This window comes from Cervus elaphus, chromosome 22 (genome assembly GCF_910594005.1).
Source record: "Cervus elaphus chromosome 22, mCerEla1.1, whole genome shotgun sequence".
NCBI classification, from domain to species: domain Eukaryota; kingdom Metazoa; phylum Chordata; class Mammalia; order Artiodactyla; family Cervidae; genus Cervus; species Cervus elaphus.
In genome coordinates, this window is record NC_057836.1 from 34139467 (window position 1) to 34162720 (window position 23254).

The 23254-nt window shown below is 41.4% G+C and overlaps 1 protein-coding gene across 1 annotated transcript in view; it reads right to left on the minus strand.

The window, feature by feature from the left end:
- The window catches only part of BCAT1 (branched chain amino acid transaminase 1), a 123639-nt gene extending 105181 nt beyond the window's left edge, over positions 1 to 18458 (minus strand). Inside the window, exon 1 of the mRNA XM_043881184.1 lies at positions 18174 to 18458. Coding sequence (XP_043737119.1) covers positions 18174 to 18179 — 6 coding nt within the window. The 5' untranslated portion in view covers positions 18180 to 18458. The remainder of the gene's footprint in view (positions 1 to 18173) is intronic.
- Positions 18459 to 23254: the final 4796 nt, after the last annotated feature.

A 23254-nucleotide genomic window follows, 5' to 3' on the forward strand; every position in this document is an offset into this window, starting at 1 on the left:
GAAGAGAAGAAATTATCAAAAGATAAATGACCAGAAAATATCCTAGGATGAATATGGATTCATGTTATCATAAAGTTTTTTGTTTTGTTTTTTTAGTTCTACCAGTTTATTGCTACCAACCCATCTCCCTCCACCCTCATGCACACATGCTCAGTCATGTAACCCCACGGACTGCAGCCCGCCAGGATCCTCTGTCCATGGACTTTTCCAGGCAAGAATACTGGAGTGAGTTGCCATTTCCTTCTCCATATCATAAAGTTAATAACAGATCCTTAATGCTTCTGGAAAGAACAAAAAGAGGTTGCATATAAAAAGGATCTGAAATAAGAGTGCCCCTTGACTTCTCCTTTGTGCCACAGGAAACTAGAACATAATATTGTAATTCCCTTAAAATTTGGATGCAAAAGTCATTTCTAATTCAGAAAGCTGTTCTCAACCAAATGTCACTCTAGCCCAATAGTAGAACAAAAGCATTTTTAGGCATGCAAGGAATCAAAACATTATCTCTCATATACTGTTCAATTGGCCACTACTGAAGGATATGTTCCACACAAATGAGGAAGTAAACTAAGAAAGAGGAAGCCACAAGATTCAGAAATCTTGGGACCTTACACAGAGGATACAGGATGCCAAGTAGAAGTCTTCGAAAGAGTTTACAACTGGCCTGTAGAGAAACCAACACAGACTGAAACAAGAACAAAAAGAGGGGCAGAAAAAAAGGAGTCCAGGAAAAAAAAAAAGGACTGACAGATAAATGGATACATTTGATCTATGCAAAATTAGAGGCTATTGGAGAGTTGAGAATAATTCATAATAAATATATAGTAAAGTAAGCAAATGGAAGATACTAAGGCAATGATTAACTATAGGAAAGACAAAAAGTTGTGTAAGAAAAAAAAAAGTCACCATAATAAACTATTTGACCCACAGTGACTTTTTAAAATGGAATTCGATCTTCTGCTCAAATGATCCACTACACTTTGAATAAAATCCACACTCCTTCTCATGGCTTAAAGGAGTATTCATGATGTTTCCCCTTGCTCACTAAACTCCGGGAAATTTAGTAAGCTAACTCTGCTGCTCACCATGTATGGGACGCCACCTCCATGTCCCATGGTTTGCCATGGTACTCAGGACTTAGTGCAAAGTTTATCTCCTCTGTGAGGCTTTCCCTGAGTAGCCAGTACAACTCAGTACTGGCTTCCCCTCAGTTCTCTCACCATAAAATCACTTCATTTTATTTTCTTCCTACTGCATCACTAATTGAAATATTTTATTTGTTAGCCTTTGAGAGGACATTAGAATAACCTTAGTTGCCCTCCTCCAGGGGATCTTCCCAACCCAGGGATCGAACCCAAGTCTCCTGCATTGCAGGTGGTTCTTTACCATCTGAGCTACCAGGGAAACCATGGATAGAAGGGCTTTACATTTGTTATTTCATTCAATCTTCACAGCATCCTTGTGGGGTAGGTACTGTTATTTTCTTTATAGATAAGAAAATGGAGGCACAGTTAAATAACTTGTTGGAGATCACTTGAGAGCAAAGTTGAGAATCACACACCAGCAGTCTGGCCCCAGACTGTCTTCATAATCATCACGTTACTTGGCCTTTCCCTACAAGTGCCATGAACTGTGTCAACTGTCCCTACTCTTCCTCCTCAAAGCTTCAAGACCTCGAGAAGTGCCTAAAGCTTTCACGGAAAGGACTCTTCACATGTTCGTTCAAGAGATGCATTACAGGACTTCCCTGGTGGTCCAGTGGTTAAGAATCCACCTGCCACTGCAGGGTTCAATCCTCAGTCTGGGAAGATTTCACATGCTGTGCGGCAACAAAGCCCATCGGCCACAACTACGGAGGCCCACATGCCCTAGAGCCCATGCTCTGCAACAAGAGAAGGCACCATGATGAAAAGCCCACACACCATAACTAGAGAATAGCCCCTGCTCTCTGCAATCAGAGAAAGCCCGCTGGCAGCAATGAAGACCCAGTGCAACCAAAAATAAATCAATATTAAAAATATAAAAAAGAAAAACTTTATTAAAAAAAAGAGAGAGAGAGAGAGAAATGCATTACAGTAATCTGAAGTCATCACCCTGAGGAAAATGAAAAGGAGGTGGATGTTTTTCCTCCTTTGCTATTAGTTGTATCACTGCCCACATCTCAGCTTTGTTTTCCTTTCAGCACCAATGGTTTCTGGTTCTTCTAGGTTTCGGACCTCTTGCTCAAGAGATTTCTTTCTTCCTGACAGGCTTTGGGTCATTTGGTGGCTCCATCACTTTATTATTATCTCTCCTTTCTCTCTAATCCTGTTAGTTCAGTTCAGTTGCTCAGTCATGTCCGACTCTGTGACCCTATGGACTGCAGCACGCCAGACTTCCCAACACATCACCAACTCCTGGAGCTTGCTCAAACTCATGTCCATCAAGTCAGTGATGCCATCCAACCATCTTATCCTCTGTCATCCCCTTCTCCTCCCACCTTCAATCTTTCCCAGCATCAGGGTCTTTTCCAGTGAGTCAGTTCTTCACATCAGGTGGCCAAAGTATTGGAGCTTCAGGTTCAGCATCAGTCCTTCCAATGAATATTCAGGACTGATTTCTTTTAGGATTAACTGGTTTGATTTGCTTGCAGTACAAGGGACTCTTAAGAGTCCTTTCCAACCCCACAGTTCAAAAGCATCAATTCTTCAGTGTTCAGCTTTCTTTATGATCCAACTCTCACATCCATACATGACTACTGGAAAAACCAAAGCTTTGACTAGATGGATCTTTGTTGGCAAAGTAATGTCTCTGCTTTTTAATATGCTGTCTAGGTTGGTCATAGGTTTTTTCCTAAGGAGCAAGTGTCTTTTAATTTCATGGCTTGCAGTCACTATCTGCAGTGATTTTGGAGCCCAAGAAAATAAAGTCTGTCACTGTTTCCATTGTTTTGTCTAATCCTGTTAAGACGGTATTAACTCATCTGCTACACAAGGACTGAGGACAAGGTGGCCTCATCCTCTGGTCTGAGCCCAGGGTGAAATGGGGGTGATGGTGACTGTGTCTTGGGCCAAGAGGATCCAGTGAGTTCCCTAAAGGGCATCCAGAAGACTCATTGGTGGAGTGGCAGGGGAAGAACAAGAAGCTAGAGGCCACTCTTCACTGGACCTTTAATCCAAGGAGAAATCCAGAGTGCACACAAGCAAAAAATGGTAATTTGGTCCCAAGCAACACTAAGACAGAACATTCCAGAGAGGGTTTACAGAGAGGCCAGACAGTTCAGGTGGCCAGGAAAGGGAGCACTATAAGAGTATAGCATCTGTTTCCACTTAAGGCCCAAATGGACCCTAAACAAAGTCCCAATAAAATCAACTCATCCCCGTCTTTTTTCACACCTCACACCACCACCACTCCCAATAATCCTAGCATCATCACCTCTCCTTGCATGTCGCTATAATCTCCTAACTCAGCCTCAGCTGCCTCACCAAAGCAGGCTTTCCTAATGGTGAATCTCCTCGTGTGAGCATCTTACTTTATAATCTGGAGAGTCTGATAACTTTCTAAACAATCAAAACCTGCCTCCTAAAAGAAAAAAAAAAACCTGCCTCCTTGGGGCTTAACAGTTTCCCCCTCAACTTTTCTCTTTCCTCTTGCATTTTATTATTTATAATCAGAAAGAAGAAACCTTCAGACCGTTGCTTAGAAATCTCAACTAAATCTCAGTTAACCACTTCCAAGTTCTGTTTTCATATAGCTATAACCCACAAGTCCACTAAGCTTTCTTCTGCTATATCATAAGGATTTTCTCTGGTTTCCTTGAATGTCTTCCCCAATACTCTCAGAGCCCTCATCAGTAGTGCTTTTAACATCCATATTTCCAATAGCAATCGGTTCAAGACAATCTAGGCTTTTCTTTCTGTGATCCTCAGATTTCTTCCATCCTCTGTCCAATGCCCAATTCAAAGCCACTTCCTTATTTTCAGGTATTTGCTACAGTCAGTACCAAAATTCATATTCATTTTCTGTTGTTGCTGTAACAAATTACTATAAATTTTGTGGCTTAGAAATAACAGAACTTTATTATCGTAGAATTCTGGAGGTCAGAGTTTCAAGTTAAGTGAAGTGAAATGAAGTGAAAGTTGCTCAGTTCTGTCCGACTCTTTGTGACCCCATGGACTATAGAGTCCATGGAATTCTCAAGGCCAGAATACTGGTGTGGGCAGCTTTTCCCTTTGCCAGAATTTAGATACTAGTCAAATTCTCCAGGGGATATTCCCAACCCAAATATCAAACCCAGGTCTCCTGTATTGCAGGCAGATTCTTTACTATTCGAGCCACCAGGGGAGACCAAGAATACTGGAGTGGGTAACTTAGCCCTTCTCCAGCGCATCTTCCTGACCCAGGAATCGAACCAGGGTCTCCTGCATTGCAGGCAGATTCTTAACCAGCTGAGCTACCAGGGAAGCCCCTCCAAGTTAAGGTATAGAATTTGTTTCCTTGCTTTTCCACCTTCTAGAAGCCACCTATATTCCTTGGCTCAAGGCCCCTTTTCCATCTTCAAAGCAAGCAGTCTAGCATCTTCAAATCTCACTCTCTCTCTCCCTCCCTTGTCCCTCTTTCCCCCTAACCTCTGCTTCCATTGTTGCATCTCTTCCTGTGAGCCTCCTGCCTTCTTCTTGTAAAGACCTTTGCAATTAAATTGATCTGAGCCAGAAAATCAAAGATAAGCTCTCCATCTCAAAATCTATAACTTAGTCACAAAATTTCCTTTACCATAAAAGTTTCAGGGGATTAAGCCACTGGCATCACTGAGAGTTCATTATTCAGCCTACCACACTTACCAACCACCTATCCTGGCCAAGTATTGGACTTCATGTGTTTGCACAGTGGCAAAAAACTGAATATGCTGTCCTGAAGAAATGTAGGATCTAGTAGGAGAGTACATAAGAGATCAATCCGCAAACTGAACAGATAATCACACGCATGCGTGGGTGTGTGCATGCTCAGTTGCTTCAGGCATGTCCAACTCTTTGAGATCCTACGGACTTTAGCCAGTCAGGCTACTCTGTTCATGGGATTCTCCAGGTGAGAACACTGGAGTGGGTTGCCATGCCCTCCTCCAGGGGATCTTTCCACACCTGAGTCTCCTGCATCTCCTGCATTGCAGGTAGATTCTTTACCCACTGAGCCACCTGAGAAGCCCAATCACACCCATAAATAACTGTAAATTGCAATTAGGGCTCTAAAGGACTTGGAATCACAGAGGATCATAAGATCAGCTGTGAAGTAGTGACATTCAGTCTGAGGCTGGCAGGGTGGTAAGGTGCTAGCTTGATGAGGAGCAGGGGGAAGGCCTCCAAGGCAAAAGGATCAGCCCTGAAGAAAAGTTTGGGGGGGTGAAGGAAGCTAGAAAGATGAAGTGAGGCTGGAGAGGTAAGAGTGATCAGAACTTCTGGTGCCTTCTAGAGCATGGGGGAGACTTTGGCTTTTAGTCAAAGCACAAGAGAAAGGGTTGAGGAGCTTTTTAAGCCAATGACAGATGTGATCACTCAGCTTTGTGGAGAACAGACTGGGGTGGGGGTTTGGATAAGCTAGAGGTGAACAGAAATAGAAACCTATTAGTATTTACCCACTTAATATCCATTTGTTATATATATATACCCATATATATTATATACCCATATAATATAAACCCGTTGACTAGAAGAGAGTGGCTTGAACTGGGCACATGGCAGCTAAAATGGAGAGAACTGCAGAGATGTAAGATGTATCTTGAACCAAAAACAATTGATGGGACTTGGTATAATTAAATGTCATTTAAAAGTCTGGGATGTGACCATAGGTATGGGTGGATTATGAGGAATATTGTGTATTAATGGAGATGAGATGCAAGAAAAGGGAACGGACTATCCATGAACCTTGAAATAATATGAGAAAATAGGACTTAGGATGGAAGAGAGAATCAGGAGCAATTGCTAAAATTTTCAGTGGATAAGTTTGACAGCATGTGATAGTTAAGAGGCAGAAAGAGATGGCACAGATTTCTGGACTGAGCAGTGGAGACAGGATTTTAGGAGAAGTCTGATGTGGGGACAGAATGGGCAGGGTGAAGGAGATCAACCCCTTCTAACTCAAGAGGGAAGAGAGTACAGAAAGTGAGCCCCCTCCCCAGGTGACAGAAGTGACCTCACCTGAGGGCTGGAGGGGTGGAAGCATTTAAGGAAGGAGTCGGGGGGTGGTGCTAATACTGAGTTGTAAAGGGTCCTGTGGACAAGTTTGGGTGGGAGGTTCCAGTGAGGGTTGAGACAAGAGAGAAACCCAGAGCATCAGGGGATAGTGAAGAATGGAGATACTGTGAGCAAAGTGTGATGTGGTGAATTTAACTAGTCCCTGGGTTGCCAGTGTTGTGAGTTCTCATAGTTCATTCCTTGAGAATGTTGGGTACACGGGGCCCTGTATTTACCAGTGGCCTGGAAGAGAGGCCAGGCACACGTTTCCTCATGGTCTTTTACAGCAAAGGAATGGGTGATTGAATCTAGGTCCAGAAGTCTGGAGTTGGGTGGGAAGTCGACCACGTATGTGCCTAAAATGCTCCTACTTCCTTGTTCGGCTGGCCTTCTCTCCTGCTTCTGCTCAAACATCACCTCCACTGTAAATCCTCCTTTGACATCTCTGATCAGACTTTTTCAAATATAGAAATGTACACAGTTAAAAGGATCATGGAGATTTTCCTTTAATCTGTATATAGAGAGCTTACTCATTCTTCCCTCCACTAGTTTTTGTGTTTGTTTTTTTAAACCTCATTCTTTTTTACATCTGTTGGATATGTGGGTGACTGCCAATCTTTTGTTATTACAAACAGTGCTGCAGTAAATTCTCTGATTTGGATGCCATTTCACACAGGTACAAGTAAATACAAGTCACTTCTAATTAAACATTAACAATGATGTTGAACTATTAAATCTATCTCAGTGTGTAGTTAAGTTCATGTGGTTGCAAAGGACCCCTCATTCCCAGCATCAAAATGTTGTCTTTTAACATCAAATTGTAGACCAATGGGCTACTGTGAATAAATGTTCTAAGAACATCAAGAGGAGGAAAGGTACTTGGTTGCCTGGTGGACTAGCAGACACAATGTTTTTTTGTTTTGTTTTGAGACACAATGTTAATGTAAGAAGCAAGCATGAAGTCATTAAAGTAGCATAAACATTATTGACATACGATATCCACATATTCATTAAATTACTTACACTACTAATTAGAGCAAATAGAATACAGACCCAAAAGAAAAGAAAAATAAGTTAATTTTCAGGAAACTTTTATTTATTTATTTATTTTTCAGGAAACTTTTAAATAGTGACTATAGTAACCAGCAAAATTGTTCACAGAAGATATGAGAAGTCTTGGTTCTTGAGGTATTTGCATGAAATAGAATTGAAAGCTCGAAAAATAAACTTAAAACAATCCTTATTTAGCAGAAGTAAATGCCTAAGATGACCTAAGAGGTTTTTTTCTTTCAAAATTCCAGTGTTCAGTGAACACTGCCTCTAACTGCCTCTTTTGTTGGATTTGTTTGCCAGCGTATGCATTAATTAGTTTGCTTAAAAACTGCTTTGTTTGCAACAACAACAAAAAATCCCCATGTTAAACAGTATGAGAACTAGTTAACATTCCTAGACACATGACTTTGTTCTAAATTCTAAGTCAGTTCCTTGGGGTGTGGCAGGGACCCTTTCTCTTTACATACTGCCTAAATCTGAAGGCAGTAGTGCTTTAGTGAACCGGCATTATTGAGTTTGTTTCTTATGATTTTCATGGGTCCAGTTCATATCGTTATGTAGCATCTTTTTGAATGAACTTTTCCAGAAATGTTTTCAATGTATGCTTACAATCTATGTTCAGTTTCACCACTGACACTCTAAAAACACCATTCAGTAGCTGTATGAAATGAATCTGGCAATAGGCATAAAAACACGAGTTTACTGTTGTCTGTGTTTTTATAACCCTCTATATTTTGGTAGTCAATTACAGTTCTGACATCAAATAAATTCTGATGTGGAAAAAATTTATCTACAGTTTGAAAACAAAGAAATATAAAACAGAATCAATGAATCTGAATCTAGGAAGTCCAGAAAGAGGATGTTGATTTAGCTCAACCAGTATCTGTAAAAGCACCACTGATGGTACAGGGTTCACACAAAAGAGGAAAGGTGAGTGCAGAGATTGTAGGCTATGTTCAATATCTTATTTCCTGACTCCAAAAGGAGACTCTACTCTTAACCTTCCCATCTGTCATGTTCTTATTCCACTGTAAAACAAGTCACTGTTTTACACTCCACTGTAAAACAAGTCACATGAGAACATGGGGGTGAGCCACATGATGAGTGGCATCATGGAGGGGACAGATGGGAAGAAGGTATAAATGGGAAGGAAGGAATTTTTTTGAAAATTATTTATTTTAATTTTGGCTGCTGCTGATGCTAAGTCACTGCAGTCATGTCCGACTCTGCGACCCCATGGACTGCAGCCCACCAGGCTTCTCTGTCCCTGGGATTCTCCAGGCAAGAATACTGGGGTGGGTTCCCATTTCCTTCTCCAATGCATGAAAGTGAAAAGTGAAACTGAAGTCACTCAGTCGTGTCCGACTCTTTGCGACCCCATGGACCCACCAGGCTCCTCCTGGCAAGAATACTGGAGTGGGTTGCCATTTCCTTCTCCACTGGATCTTTATTTCTGTGCACGGGCTTTCTCTAGTTGAGGTGAGTGGGGGCTACTCTCTAGTTGTGGTACACTTGCCTTTCATTGCAGTGGTGTCTCTAGTTGTGGAGACACAACTAGATGTTCCCTTTGGGCAGGAACTTATTAATGAAATGGGAAACCTAAGCACCCAAAACTACTAAACTCTACTAAGAAATTATTTACTAACCCTTTTTAATGAAATGGCCATGTATACACTTCAAAATGAGATGAAGATCAAATAAATTAGGGTGCAGCTTGCATGAATTAAGTTCTGCTCTTGACTATTGTAGAGGATCAAAATATGATATCCCAAAATCTGCCACTTTGGGATAAGGCTCTAGAGCACTCAGGTTCAGTAGTTGTGGCTTCTGGGCTCTAGAGCAAGGCTGAGTAGTTGTGATGCACGGGCTTAGCTGCTCTGCATGTGGAATCTTCCCAGACCAGGGATCAAACCAGTGTCTCCTGCATTGGCAGGCAGATTCTTAACCACTGGACCACCAGCAAAGTCCAGGAAGGAAGGAGTTAGACATGCATATATGGAAATGTGAAAGCTCATCTTGAAGAACAGTAAATCCTCCACTATGACTGGAGGAGCACATACACATAAAAGAGAGGATAGATTAGAAAAAGACTTCATGCACTAAGTTAAATTCCATAGACAATGGGAAAGTCATAGAGGTATTTTGAGTGAGGGAGTAACATAATCAAAATAATGCCTTAGGAAAATTTTTAAAAATTAATCTTGACACCAACTGAAAGACTTTTGAAATAATTCAAGCAGGAAATAATGAGAGCATAAATTGTTGTTACACCAGCAGTGGGAAAGAGAGAACATATAGAAACAAATAGAATCCGTAGAATATGGTATCTGATTGGAATGGAGCAGGGTGAGGGGGATGAGAGAATAAGAAAGAAATGAAAAATGGTTGGACTTGGGCCAAATATGCTAAGGCAGGGGTCATCAGGTAGCAACACAGCCATGTAGATGTTCCCTTTGGGCAAGAAGTTATTAATGAAATGGGAAACCTAAGCACCCAAAACTACTAAACTCTACTAAGAAATTATGTATTAGCCCTGTTTAATGAAATGGCCATGTATACACTTCAAAATGAGACGAAGATCAAATAAATTAGGGTGCAGCTTCCATGAATTAAGTTTTGCTCTTGACCATTGTAGCAGATCAAAATATGACATCCCAAAATATGCCACTTTGGGATAAGGGTTATTTTAAGCTGAAGGCACAAGAGAGCCAACAGACGCAGCAGGAATCCTCCCTGGAGCCTCCCTTTCACTGACTAAAAGTAGAAACTTCTGAGAAATGAGGACTGCCCAAAGTCTCCTCTCCTGCTGAAGCTTTACAGCCACAAAGGAGCCAGAAAGTCAGTGCTGAGATGGACCTGAACAAACAAATCTTACCCCCATTAGTATCCCTTGTATATTTACCTCCCCACAGATTGCTGCCTTTGGCAATCTAAAACGTTTGCCTTTGCCTCATCAGTTCTCTACAAAGGTGTTTTTCTTTCTTAGGATGTTATATAAACCCACATTCTAACCACCCTGTGAGTTAGTCATCACTGAGTTTCTCCTGTATGTATGCAAGCTGCAGAGATAATCAACGGTTCTCCTCTTCTTACACTGTCTTTTGTCAGCCTAATTTGCAAAACACCAAGAAATGAACCTAAAAGATAGAAGAAAATGTGTTTTCCTCTCCTACACTCTACACCTTGGGTCTTTATGAGATAAGAGAGAAAGAAGAAACTGATAACATGTACGGTTAAAAATCAAAGAAAATATTGGTTGTCTTTCTGTTTGGTCTAAAGACAGACATTTTCCTTTTTAAGAAAAATTGATTTATTTATTTGGCTGTGCCAGGTCTTAATTGTGGCATCCAAGATCTTTCATCTTCGTTGCAGCATGCGAGATCTTTTAGTTGTGACATCAAACACTTAGCTGCAGCATGTGGGATCTAGTTCCCTGACCAGGGATTGAACCTGGGACCCATGTATTGGGAGCTCAGAATCTTAGCCACTGGACCACCAAGGACGTCCCTAGAGGCAGATATGTTGGATATTCAAAGAGCAGTATGGAGCTCTTGCTTATATTTCTAGCTGATTACAGGAGCAAGAACCAATAGCTCTCCACTGCTGTAAAAACTAGGTTATTTCAGCATTTTCCACCAGTCTCCCATGCTATATGGACTACACTGTCCTGGTTTTAACAACAAATAATTGAGATATAAAGTTTTGTGCCTATTTGTACTTTTTGTTGGGGGAGATTGTACATTCTTCTAAGATTTATAAAGTGGTGTGAGACCCCAAAAGGATTAGAACACCAGTGAAGGAGACAGCACACTGGACTAGGAGTCAAAATAGTTCCTCATCATGTTGTGCTATTTATGGTCTTAAACAATTTAAGTAAGTTTTCTGATCTTCATTTTCCTTATCTGTAAAGTAGAGGAGTTAATAATATAATTGTCATGCTTTCCTCATATGAAGATTTTGAGGTTATAATTCAATGTTATGTAATTTATATAGCATTCAGAAATATAAAGCATCTCTACGTTTGTTAAGCAAAGAAGTCCTTCTCAAAACCTGGATGTGTTTCCTTTATAAACATCAAAACTAACCTTGCAAGTATACAGACCATTCACCAACCATGAAATTCCTCATAATGCATTATTATGCTTTCCCAAGCAGACCTTACAACTCCATTTTAACTCTATCTTTTATCTTCAAAGTTCAAAGAAACATTCATTGTCATTACAGATTCCTGCACTAATATCTAGCACTAAAATCCAAACAATACAACTCTGAATCTAAATCAGCTAAAATGAAATGAAAGGTACTAGGCAAAACTGCCCTTTACCATAGGGATGGAATGTTAACAACTGCTGAGTGACCACCGTGTGCAAATCCATATTTGGCCTTAAGCCCAAATTCCATGAAGGTCTTTGTTGGTCACATAAGAGACATTCGTGGCATGTTTGGCCTAGAACATCCAAACAGGTGCCCCTTCTATCAAGATTTATAAGGAGTCAGAATTTGAACTTTCATGTCCTAGAATTCTTAACCATTTCCAGTCAAAATAGCAAAAACATTTCTCAGACAAGGGATGCAATTGGTCACATATTCAGATCCACAGAGAAAAATAAAAAAAAACCAATGAATTAGTTTTTTCAGATGAAAAATAGAGCTGTTAATGTAACTAGCCAAATTTTACAAATATTTCACAATTTTTCAATCACAAAGAATCACATGTTTTCAGTACAACTCTTCCAGACCTTTGCTTATTGTAATGTAATTTCCTCTATTTTTTTTTAACTTGTCTTCCTTTTTCCTCTTTTCTTGACCTTTTCCCTATATTTCCAGGGTGTGATTATCTCTTTCTTTAACATTTTCTTTCTCCCATTAATCATTGAACATGAGAGAAATATTTTGCAAAGTGGTTTTTCCTACAAAAAGGGCATGGCCTATATATGACAATAGGAAAATATGTATATGCTATGCTATATTAATAAACTGATCTAATTTCTAAGTTATTTTAAGGATATAAGTACTCAATTTCTAGAGGTAATTCAGCCTGTAGACTTGAGAAGACAAATGAGAAGCACAGGTGCAGTTGTGTGTGACAGAAAAGACTTTCTGCTTTGGCTTCATACTCACCGTTGATACTGTCAATCATAGACTAGATCTTGTGATAAGAATGTTTGCAATTGCAAAGTTAGATTTAAGAATCAGAGCATCCCCAATACTCCATTTTAAAACATTTAAAGCACATTGCACCTTAAGTTGATGTTATACAGTGTCCAATTTTAGTGGACTTAGTTGAATGGCCACTGACATGTATTACCAAATGGGCTGCAGAGGCTCAGGAAAGCCCATCAGTAGGAATTTTTACCATATGTCACTTTAAATATTTAGAGCATTCGGACAGCTGTTAAGGGGATAAAGTTACGACACAAAGACTGCCATATTTACAACTGTAAAATGAGCAGATTGGCCACAGTTTCCTCCTGTGCTCAGAAAGAATGATAGTATTATATAGAAAGTAGAAGACGCCTGGGATAATGATGTCCATCTTGGAAGTTACCAAATTCTTATTCTAATATGGTAACAAAATCCCCTCGGGCATAATAAGGCTGACCATTCCACTAGGTTTGTCTAGAGTGGCATCTGTTAGAGGAATAACAGTTGCCAAGCCTAAAATAAGCTAGAGAAAGCCCTTCATTTTCATCTTCTTACCCCCACTGAGAATCAGACAACCTGAAATCCCCAGAGATATAACTAAACCAAACACGCGAGGTACCCGCAGTTCAGAAATAATTCTTCATTTATGCACAGAAATAGCTTACTCATAACCCTAGACCTCCCAGTTTATACTATCCAGATGCGCCCTTCTTTAAAAAAATTTAAAACTTTAACTAAATGATCCAGGAGAACAGAAAAGGGAATTCTCTAGCCCCAGACCCACAATCAGCAGAGTCCAAAAAGAGGAAGAAAGACTCCAGCAACAACTCACTGAAAAGCCACAGACTCTGTTTATTATGGCCCTCCCAATGTCCATTTCCTCTCTGTAAAGACTTCTCCCCTTGCTATGCAGAGACTTGCTGTGTGTGCCTGGCCTTGGTTCAGTTCAGTTCAGTTCAGTCACTCAGTCATGTCCGACTCTTTGCGACCCCATGAATTGCAGCACCCCAGGCCTCCCTGTCCATCACCAACTCCCGGAGTTTACTCAAACTCATGCCCATCAGGTTGGTGATGCCATCCAGCCATCTCATCCTCTGTCGTCCGCTTCTCCTCCTGCCCCCAAACCCTCCCAGCATCAGGGTCTTTTCCAATGAGTCAACTCTTTGGATGAGGTGACCAAAGTACTGGAGTTTCAGCTTCAGGATCAGTCCTTCCAATGAACACCCAGGACTGATCTCCTTTAGGATGGACTGGTTGGATCTCGTTGCATTCCAAGGGACTCTCAAGAGTCTTCAACACCATAGTTCGAAAGCATCAATTTTTCGGTGCTCAGCTTTCTTCACAGTCCAACTCTCACATCCATACATGACCACTGGAAAAACCATAGCCTTACAGACCCCAAATTTTATTTTATTTTATTTTTTTGAATGAGCATTCAAACATGCAATTTATTACAGAAATGCCTATTAAAGAAGTTAAAATAATAGCCCTAACAAAAGTGCCTTTCAAGCATATTTACTCCCATGAAAAAGCATTTCTCTGAGGGATAGTATCTCAGTGTGGTTTTTATTTTTTTTATTTTTTCATTTATTTTTATTAGTTGGAGGCTAATTACTTTACAATATTGTAATGGTTTTTGTCATACATTGACATGAATCAGCCATGGATTTACATGTGTTCCCCATCCCAATCCCCCCTCTCGCCTCCCTCTCCATCCCATCCCTCTGGGTCTTCCCAGTGCACCAGCCCCAAGCACTTGTCTCATGCATCCAACCTGGGCTGGTGATCTGTTTCACCCTTGATAGTATACTTGTTTCAATGCTGTTCTCTCAGAACATCCCACCCTTGCCTTCTCCCACAGAGTCCCAGAGTCTGTTCTGTACATCTGTGTCTCTTTTTCTGTTTTGCATATAGGGTTATCGTTACCATCTTTTTAAATTCCATATATATGCATTAGTATACTGTATTGGTCTTTATCTTTCTGGCTTACTTCACTGTATAATGGGCTCCAGTTCCATCCATCTCATTAGAACTGATTCAAATGAATTCTTTTTAATGGCTGAGTAATATTCCATAGGGTATATGTACCATAGCTTCCTTATCCATTCGTCTGCTGATGGGCATCGAGGTTGCTTCCACGTCCTGGCTATTATAAACAGTGCTGCGACGAACATTGGGGTGCACGTGTCTCTTTCAGATCTGGTTTCCTCAGTGTGTATGCCCAGGAGTGGGATTGCTGAGACCCCAAATTTTAATTCTCTGCTGACCTCCAAATAAACCCATCTGTGTCAGAGAAATATTTGCTGCAGTCTATTTGTTTTAGGTCAACCCTTCCCTGGTCTATTATCTCGACATTGGAAATAATGCACTTAAGGGGAGCAGAATAGACCACCCCCAAAATATGCCTCTTTAGCATAAGGGCAATTTTGAGCTGATCATTTTTGAAAAGCTGTAGACACAAAAGAAAATCTGAAAACAGAGGATAAGTTGCATTTATAAGGGAAATCTCCATTTGGTAGGGTGTCTCCCTCTCTGTATCAGGAAAGGAAGGATAATAAAATCTCTAGAAACTCTTAACAAGGAGAAGGTACTGACTTAAACGTGCAATTTATTTCTGTTTTCTGTGTGTTGTTTGATAACCTCCCATAACTAGCTTGCCCCAAACCTCAATATCTTTCTTTAGTCTTTAGCTGAAGATGATATTTAAAGTGGTAGCTTGGATCATTTCAAGGAGTTACTCAAGTTTTCCTGGATATCTTCGATGTACACAGGAGGTATACATGTTATTAAACTTGCTCCCCCTGACTCCTCCCCCATTAATCTGTGTTTTATTATGGGGATGTTTCAGCCAAGAGGGCTTCTCTGGTGGCTCTGTGGTAAAGAATCTGCCTGCCAAAGCAGGAGATATTGGTTCAATCCCTGGGCTGGGAAGATCTAGAGGAGGAAATGACAACTCACTTCAGTATTCTTGCCTGGGAAATCTCAGGGATGGAGGAGCCTGGTGGGCTACAGTCCATGGGGTCACAAAAAAGTCGGACACAACTCAGTGACTAAACAACAGTTCAGCCAAGAATTGAGAAGTATAGAGGGAGAATTATTTTTCCTCCTCTATAGAGCTAAAAGTCCTGACCTGAACTAAGAGGTAACATCTGAAATTATGAAAATAATTGGGAGATACACAATTACTGAAAGAAACCATACTTGATTTTAATTCTTTGCATAAATCTCTGTAATAATCAACTATTTTCAACTTTCTTTCACAAGATTTTAAGCCCATTTCAAATATTTAGACCTTCTTAAATTCAATGACCCAACAAGCAAGAGAAATTCTTGCATTACAAATGGAAGTTTTCTTTTTTTTTTTTCCATTTATTTTCATTAGTTGGAGGCTAATACTTTACAATATTGTAGTGGTTTTTGTCATACACTGACATGAATCAGCCATGGATTTACATGTATTCCCCATCCCGATCCCCCCTCCCACCTCCCTCTCCACCCGACCCCTCTACGTTCACCTGACAAATGGAAGTTTTCTTAACTCACCTTCCTTTCTCTCTATAGTTCTAAAGTCAGATGAAATTATTTATTACAGAGACTCACTAAATGAAATACTGGCCAAAATGAAAACTCTCATCCTTTGTTCTTGCTTTTTCTTTTTTTCTCACCACCTCAGGTTCTACCAAGGCCCTTTTGTTAGGCTGCTTAACTAGCTGCACTTCTCTGAGCCTGGCCTGAGGGGCCACATCCTGTGTCTGGAATGTGAATCCCCACCCACTCCCTGCCAGGCCTCTTGTTTGGCCCCCTGCACACACACAAACAGCCCTCTTCCTTCACTTAACCATGCACCCCTGACAAAGACTTCTTGTCTCTGTCCTTTTAGATACACGTCATCTCCACTTTCATTCAGTAAATTATAATAGGTACTTCCCACTTTTATACACATCTTATTCAATGTATATGCAATTTTTCTCACTCAGTTGCTTGTTCTGTATGTGTCCATCTTAAAATAACAGCTCCCAGGCAAGACTATGTCTGGAAAATTATCTGAGGACAGAACTTATCAAGGGCTTCCCAGGTGGCTCAGTGGTAAAGAATTCGCCTGCCAAACAGGAGATACGGGTTCCATCCCTGGGTTGGGATGATCCCCTGGAGAAGGAAATGGCAACCCACTCCAGTGTTCTTGACTGGCAAATCCCATGGACTGAGGAGTCTGGTGGGCTACAGTCCATGGGGTGGCAAGGAGTTGGACATGACTTGGTGATTAAGCAGTGGCAGCAGCACAGCAGCATCTTATCATGGTGCCGTGTGCAAATCACATTTTTTAAAAGGATGATTATGATAGAAACACTGAGGGAAAAGGTGAGTAGAAAGGTTTTTGAAATAATAAAAACATCTTAAAGGAACCTTACATACGCCTTAGACCATGCCTAGGACACATAATCATTTCTTTCTTAATCTTAGCAAAATATAAGAAAACAGAGATGAGACTACTTGAAGAGATCCTCCAGTTTCCTGTGTAAAGGGCCGGGGGTTTTATACTCATGCTAAAGCACCCATGAACTTACAAAAATGCATAATCCACTAAGTTCCACCTGGGACAGGGGAAAGCTGAAAAGTAAGACTGTTTATCCTCATAATTTTCTCCTTTTAGTCACTAATTCGATACTCAGAGTATATTTTTCATCTGAAATTGACAGACACGAGCAAGTCAGAAACAGAAATCTCTAGAGACTTTTTTCGACACAGCACATTTGCATGATCCCTTTTAATACAGAACTACATTTTCCACTCATTTCCTGCTAATCAGAGTGGAGATTTTTGTTTGGTGAAAAGACACCATTGATACATCCTTTCTTGTAAGCACAGTTGTAGACCAGGGTGGGTTGTGGATAAGCCCAGTCAGCAACTGTACTTAACGCTCTCCTAGGAAACTATGAACTGTGGCCTTTTTTCTCCTCAAAGTTCAGACTGTATATAGGACTTGCCTACTTCCAGGATATTGGATAGCAATAGTACTTGCCCATGCTTTGCTTTGCTTTAAAAAAAAAAAAAAGCTACTCTTCAGTTTTAAAAATAATTGCAGTTTTCCAACGTGGGAAAACAGAACTCTTAAAAGGGTTCATTTCTACACCTTCCTAAGTAATAACCAACTAGGCGCTTTATCCTTGATTAGCATAAGAATAAAAGTCACTAGGGTGCTCTTGAATAAAAAAAAAAAATGCCCTTAGGCTTATTTGATGATTTGTAACTCCTAGAAGCTTGAATTTCCACAAGGAACAGAATAAGAGGAGACTTCTGTTTTTAATAGAGATGGAACAGCTTCCTTCCATCTCCCACCGTCACTTAGTTCTGAACCTTTGTAATTTACAGCCAGCAAAAAACCGCCATGTACCACCAGTAACACCCCCAGACCTCTTCAAAATCCCCCACCTCCTGTGCATCTCAGAAATTAAGAGCTTCCTCTCCCTTTCCGGACTTCAAAAGTGGCAGGGGAAGGAGCTGCGTGCTGCCTTTTATCTCGGTTCACAAATAAGCTGTGAAAAACCTTGAGGCGGCATATCCTGTGAAGGGTTGAGCCGAAACCTGAAGAGAAAAATGAAGGGAAGGTCCGGTCCGAGCTTCATTGATAAGGAAGATGCTGCAAGCGTTTGCATGGCAACAACCCAGGCGGTTCTTCCTCCATCCCCTGTCTGCCAACTCTGAGGAATCGCGGGCTCAATTCACACACACGTTGTTGTACACGCACAGTCAGAAATCATAAGCGGTTACCTTCATCGTGGGGCCAGAACTCGAACACAGCAGCTGGAGGTGAGCCGAGGCAGAGGCGCTGCGTCCCGGGCGCTCCGGGCAGCGCGGGTCTGGGGAAGCGGCCGGGGAGGCGGCGGGCACACGTGGCGGCCGCGTCGCAGACTGGCCCGGGCAGCGGAGTCTGCTGGCTCTCCTGCAGATTGCATCAGCAGGAAGAGTCTTGAGGCTGTGTTTCCCCCACACTGCCCCCAGAGGGTAGCGTTTCTTCCAACACAAATTCCTCCCCGGCACCCAGTTCAGACCCTTATCCAGCGCTCAGCTCACCCCTGGGGTTAGAGGAAGATGCTAGCGTTTCAAACACGTTACCCTTGGATTAGTGCCTGGGCGTGTGTGTATCTTTGATGTGAAAATGTAGCATGTCAAGGAGGAAGAAACAAAACAAAACAAAACAGATCACAGACCTTGATTGCCGTTCCCTCCTGAGCCGCCTGCCCACCTGACTTCCGACTCTCCCCAGAGCAACTTTCCCGCATGCCCTTGCTCAAAATTACACAGTGGATCCCCGACATCTAAAACAGAAAAATGTAAATGTTGTTTTTTGCATAGTAGGGAGCACATGCATGGTTTTTGAGAGTTTGCCCAATCTCGATTTCTCCCACCCCCTTACTCTAGTCCCACAGTCCCTGCTCAAACTTTTTTATTTTTGGTCAATTTCTTTTGTACCTGGGAAAATCATTTTAATTGATTGAACATGTGAAATTCTTTCTGATTTGAACATTGCCTGCTAGACCAGTTCATCCTCTCCGGGTCCTCTCTTGTCTTCTATAGGAAAGCTCCAGCCATTGCTACTTCTCCATGTCTCAGGTCAGGCTCCAGGATTTTTTGCTTAAATGCCCCTCTCGTTGACCGCAACTCACTCTGTCAATCAGGCAACTTCCCTTTTTTTGTAACGATCAGCTGATATCTTTACTATGAAATCAAAGCTGAATCCCTCAGGCAGAACTGAGCCCTTGTCTGTACACTGCGCTTTGTCTACATCCCTTATTTTAATTATTTGTTTGCATGGATGTTCTTGTCTGGGAAATCCCATGGACAGTGGAGCCTGGCAGGCTGCCATCCGCGGGGTGGGAAAGAGTCGGACAGGATAGCGACTGAGCATGCATACACGGTGTTACATCATTAGATTATGAGATTCCTGAGGGTGGATCCTTTGTGGTAGTCATCTCCTAAAGCTAATGTGAGGCAGGAGGCAGATACCTCCCCACCCCACAGCATCAAGCAATTGAAGATTTACCCCCTATGAACTGAAACTCTAGAATAAGCAGGACAATTTAGGGAGGAGGCTGGGCCCTGCCCAGACCACCACATATTTCTTTTCTTGAAGTCAGGAGATCTCCCCAACCACACAAGTACAGAAAAGGTTCCTTGAAGGTCAAAGGGGGAGTATGTCAAGGGATGTTCTACACATACGCCTTTTCAGTAAAATCTATTTTGGCTAAGAGATGCATGTGTACACATGGAAGGATCCTGAGATATACGGGTAAGATCTATTTTGGCTAAGAGATGCGTGTGCACACATGGAAGGATCCTGAGATATACCAAATATGGACTGTGAACCAGGCAAATCAGAATGATTGGCCAAAGGAAACCCAGAAGAAATACCACATAAAAGTAATTCAAACTGCCACAAGGACATGACTCAGCAACACTCTTGGAGTCCACCTGTGTGGCTATCCACAAGTATTTTACTTTTTTTCCCCTCTTAATAAATACTTGATTTGGTTCATTACTTTCCATCTTTGTGGGAATTCTTTTCTGCAAAGCCAAAGAGTCAGGGCCCTTGTCACTAACCACTGGTCTAGTGGCTAGGATCTGGTGCTCTCCCCGCTGCGACCCGGCCTCAATCTCCAGCTGGGAACCCAAACCCCACTCCAAGCCATCGCAGGCCGAGGCCACCCGAGATCATATCAATCACCCTGGAGAGGGGGTGTTCAGCACAAATGTGTGTGTGGATGCTTAGCTAAATTTGGTTAGGTGAATGAATGATTAAATTGTATGAACATAAATCAGGTAGCAAAATGTCCATCAACTGCTGAATGGATAAATAAAATGTGGTATATTCACACAACAGATTATTTGGTAGTAAAAAACAAATGAACTACTGATGCATGCTGCATTTAACCTTGGAAACATTACACGAAGTGAAGGAAGCCAGTCACAAATGATCACCAATCGTGATTCCATTTGTCTGAAATATCTGGAATAGGACAGAAAATAGATGATTATTGCTAATCTGGGGTGAAAGGATGGGGAAATAGAGTCACTGCTAATGTATATTGAGTATTTTGTGGGGATGATGAAAATGTTCTAAAATTAGATTGTGGTGAGGGTTGTACTACTCTGTGAATATAATAAAATAGAATTATACTCTTTAAGTAGGTCTTCCCTGTAGCTCAAATGGTCAAGAATCTGCCTGTAACACAGGAGATCTGGGTTCGATCCCTGGGTTGGGAAGATCCTCTAGAGAAGGGAATGGCAATCCACTCCAGTATTCTTACCTGGAGAATCCCATGGACAGAGTAGCCTGGCGGGCTACAGTGCATGGGATCGCAAAGAGTCGGACACAACTGAGCAACTAACACTACTACTATACTCTTTAAAAAGGTAAATTGTGTGAGGTGAATCACATCTCAATGAAGGTATTTTTTAAGAAATCAGGTAGCTAGTAGAAAACTTTATGAAAAGAAATAAAGCATGGGAAGGTGGTAGAGAGTGATGGGGTGACAGACCTGAACAAATTAACGAGCAGATTCTGAACCATGCCTGGCAATGACGTCGAGATCCAATAACTTTCCCATGAAAGGATTCTTTCAGCAATGAAGGAAGAGAGAAGGTGGTATAAAGGCAAAGGGAAGCTAGAAGTAAAGCGAAAGAGGAATTGGGGGAATTAACATCTACAGAAGGACATGAGAACCATCCGGCTGTGGCTGTGTTTGTTCTCCCATTTCCCTCTGGTGTTGAGAGGAGGGTCCCACAGATCTCCCTCACTGTGACATGCACATGTTTCCCAAACTTCCCTCCCAGACACCAAAATTTCTGTTCTCAAATGAAGAGTGTCATCATCAGCCAAGACTGTCATTCTGTCAGTGACTCAGGAAAGTCACAGTTAAAAGGTATTGAAGGAAGTTGGATTCTTCAAACTTAATGTAGTCCATATCTGTATTCATAGGCAGTGGTTTTTTGGTTTGTTTTTGTTTTTGCTGAACTTGAAGAAGAGATAGAATTTCTAGCAGTCTCCAGAGACACTAGCTTTGAAGGGGACTTCAGAGCCCCAGAAACCCCGCTCCATTTTGTCATCAGTGTTTTTAAAAAATCTGCTATTGAATTCTTTATGAAGATTATATGCCAGCTATGTACCTGCAGAATTTCTCTCATGTATCTTACTAAATCTTCTTTAGAGGAAAGAAAAGTCACATTTTCTCAATTTCTGGGACATGGTTCAGGAGAACTAGCAGAAAATAATGATGCTTTCTGTCATAAAGAATAGAGGAGGACTTCCTTGGTGGTCCAGTGGTTAAGAATCCACTTTGCAATGCAGGGTTTCAAACTCTGGTCATGGAACTAAGATCCCACATGCTGCAGAGCAACTAAGCCCGAGTGCTAGAACTACTGAGCCCAAGTGCTCTGGAGTCAGTGAGCCACAAATAAAGAGGAGCCTGCAGTGCAAAAGATCCTGCCAAGTAAAATAAGATAAATAAATAAGTATTTAAAAGAAAAAATAGAAGCACATCTAGTCTAGGATTCTACTCTACAAATTCAGAAAAAGACTCCTTTTCTCTAGTTTTCAAAATGAAAATTACTACAAGGTTTTATCTTTTTTATATTCCCTCTAATACTTGCAACTATTATATATCAGTCAGTCAGTCAGTTCAGTTGCTTAGTCATGTACAACTCTTTGCAACCCCATGGAATGCAGCACACCAGGCCTCCTTGTCCATCACCACCTCCCGGAGCTTACTCAAACTCATGTCCATTGAGTCAGTGATGCCTTCCAACCATCTCATCCTCTGTCTACCCCTTCTCCTACCTTCAATCTTTCCCAACATCAGGGTCTTTTCAAATGAGTCAGCTCTTTGAATCAAGTGGACAAAGTATTGGAGCTTCAGCTTCAACATCAGTCCTTCCAATGAATATTCAGGACTGATCTCCTTTAGGATGGACTGGTTGGATCTCCTTGCAGTCCAAAGGACTCTCAAGAGTCTTCTCCAATACCACAGTTCAAGAGCATCAATTCTTTGGTGCTCGGCTTTCTTTATAGTCCAACTCTCACATCCATACATGACTACTGGAAAAAAAAATATATATATGTATATACATACATTAAATTTAATACTCAAAAATTCATTTATACTATACTTCATGGGAAGTTTAAGAAATTTTCCAGGAAAAATTGAACTAAATGGATTTACTTTTAGTCTTCTTCAATTTTTTTTTAATAAAACATTTTATTTATTTATTTATTTATTTTTGGCTATGCTAAGTCTTCGTCGCCGCGCTGGGGTTTTCTCTAGTTATGGTGAGTGTAGGCTACTCTCTAGTTGCAGTGTGCAGGTCCTCACTTCAGTGGCTTCTCTTTTTACAGACCACAGACTTCTAGGGTGAGCGGGCTTCAATAGTTGTGGTGAATGGGCTCAGTCGTTGGGATTCTTGGGCTCTAGAGAACAGGGTCCATAAGTTGTGGCACACAGGCTTAGTTGCTCCAAGGCAACTAAGATCTGGGATCTTCCCTGATCAGGGATTGAACCTGTGTCTCCTGCATTGGCAGGTGGATTCTTTATCACTGCGTCACCAGGGAAGTGCCTACTTTTAGCTTTTTTATATACATGAAAGTGAAAGTGTTAGTTGCTCAGCTGTGTTCAACTCCTTGCAACCTCATGGACTGTAGCCTGCCAGGCTCCTCTGTTCTATAGAATTCTCCCAGATCAGGGAACGAACACAGGTCTTCTGCATTGCAAGCAGATTCTCTACAGACTGAGCCACCACGCATACTAGAATCTGAATTCCATGCAAAATTAGACTCATTGTATCAGACAGTATCGACC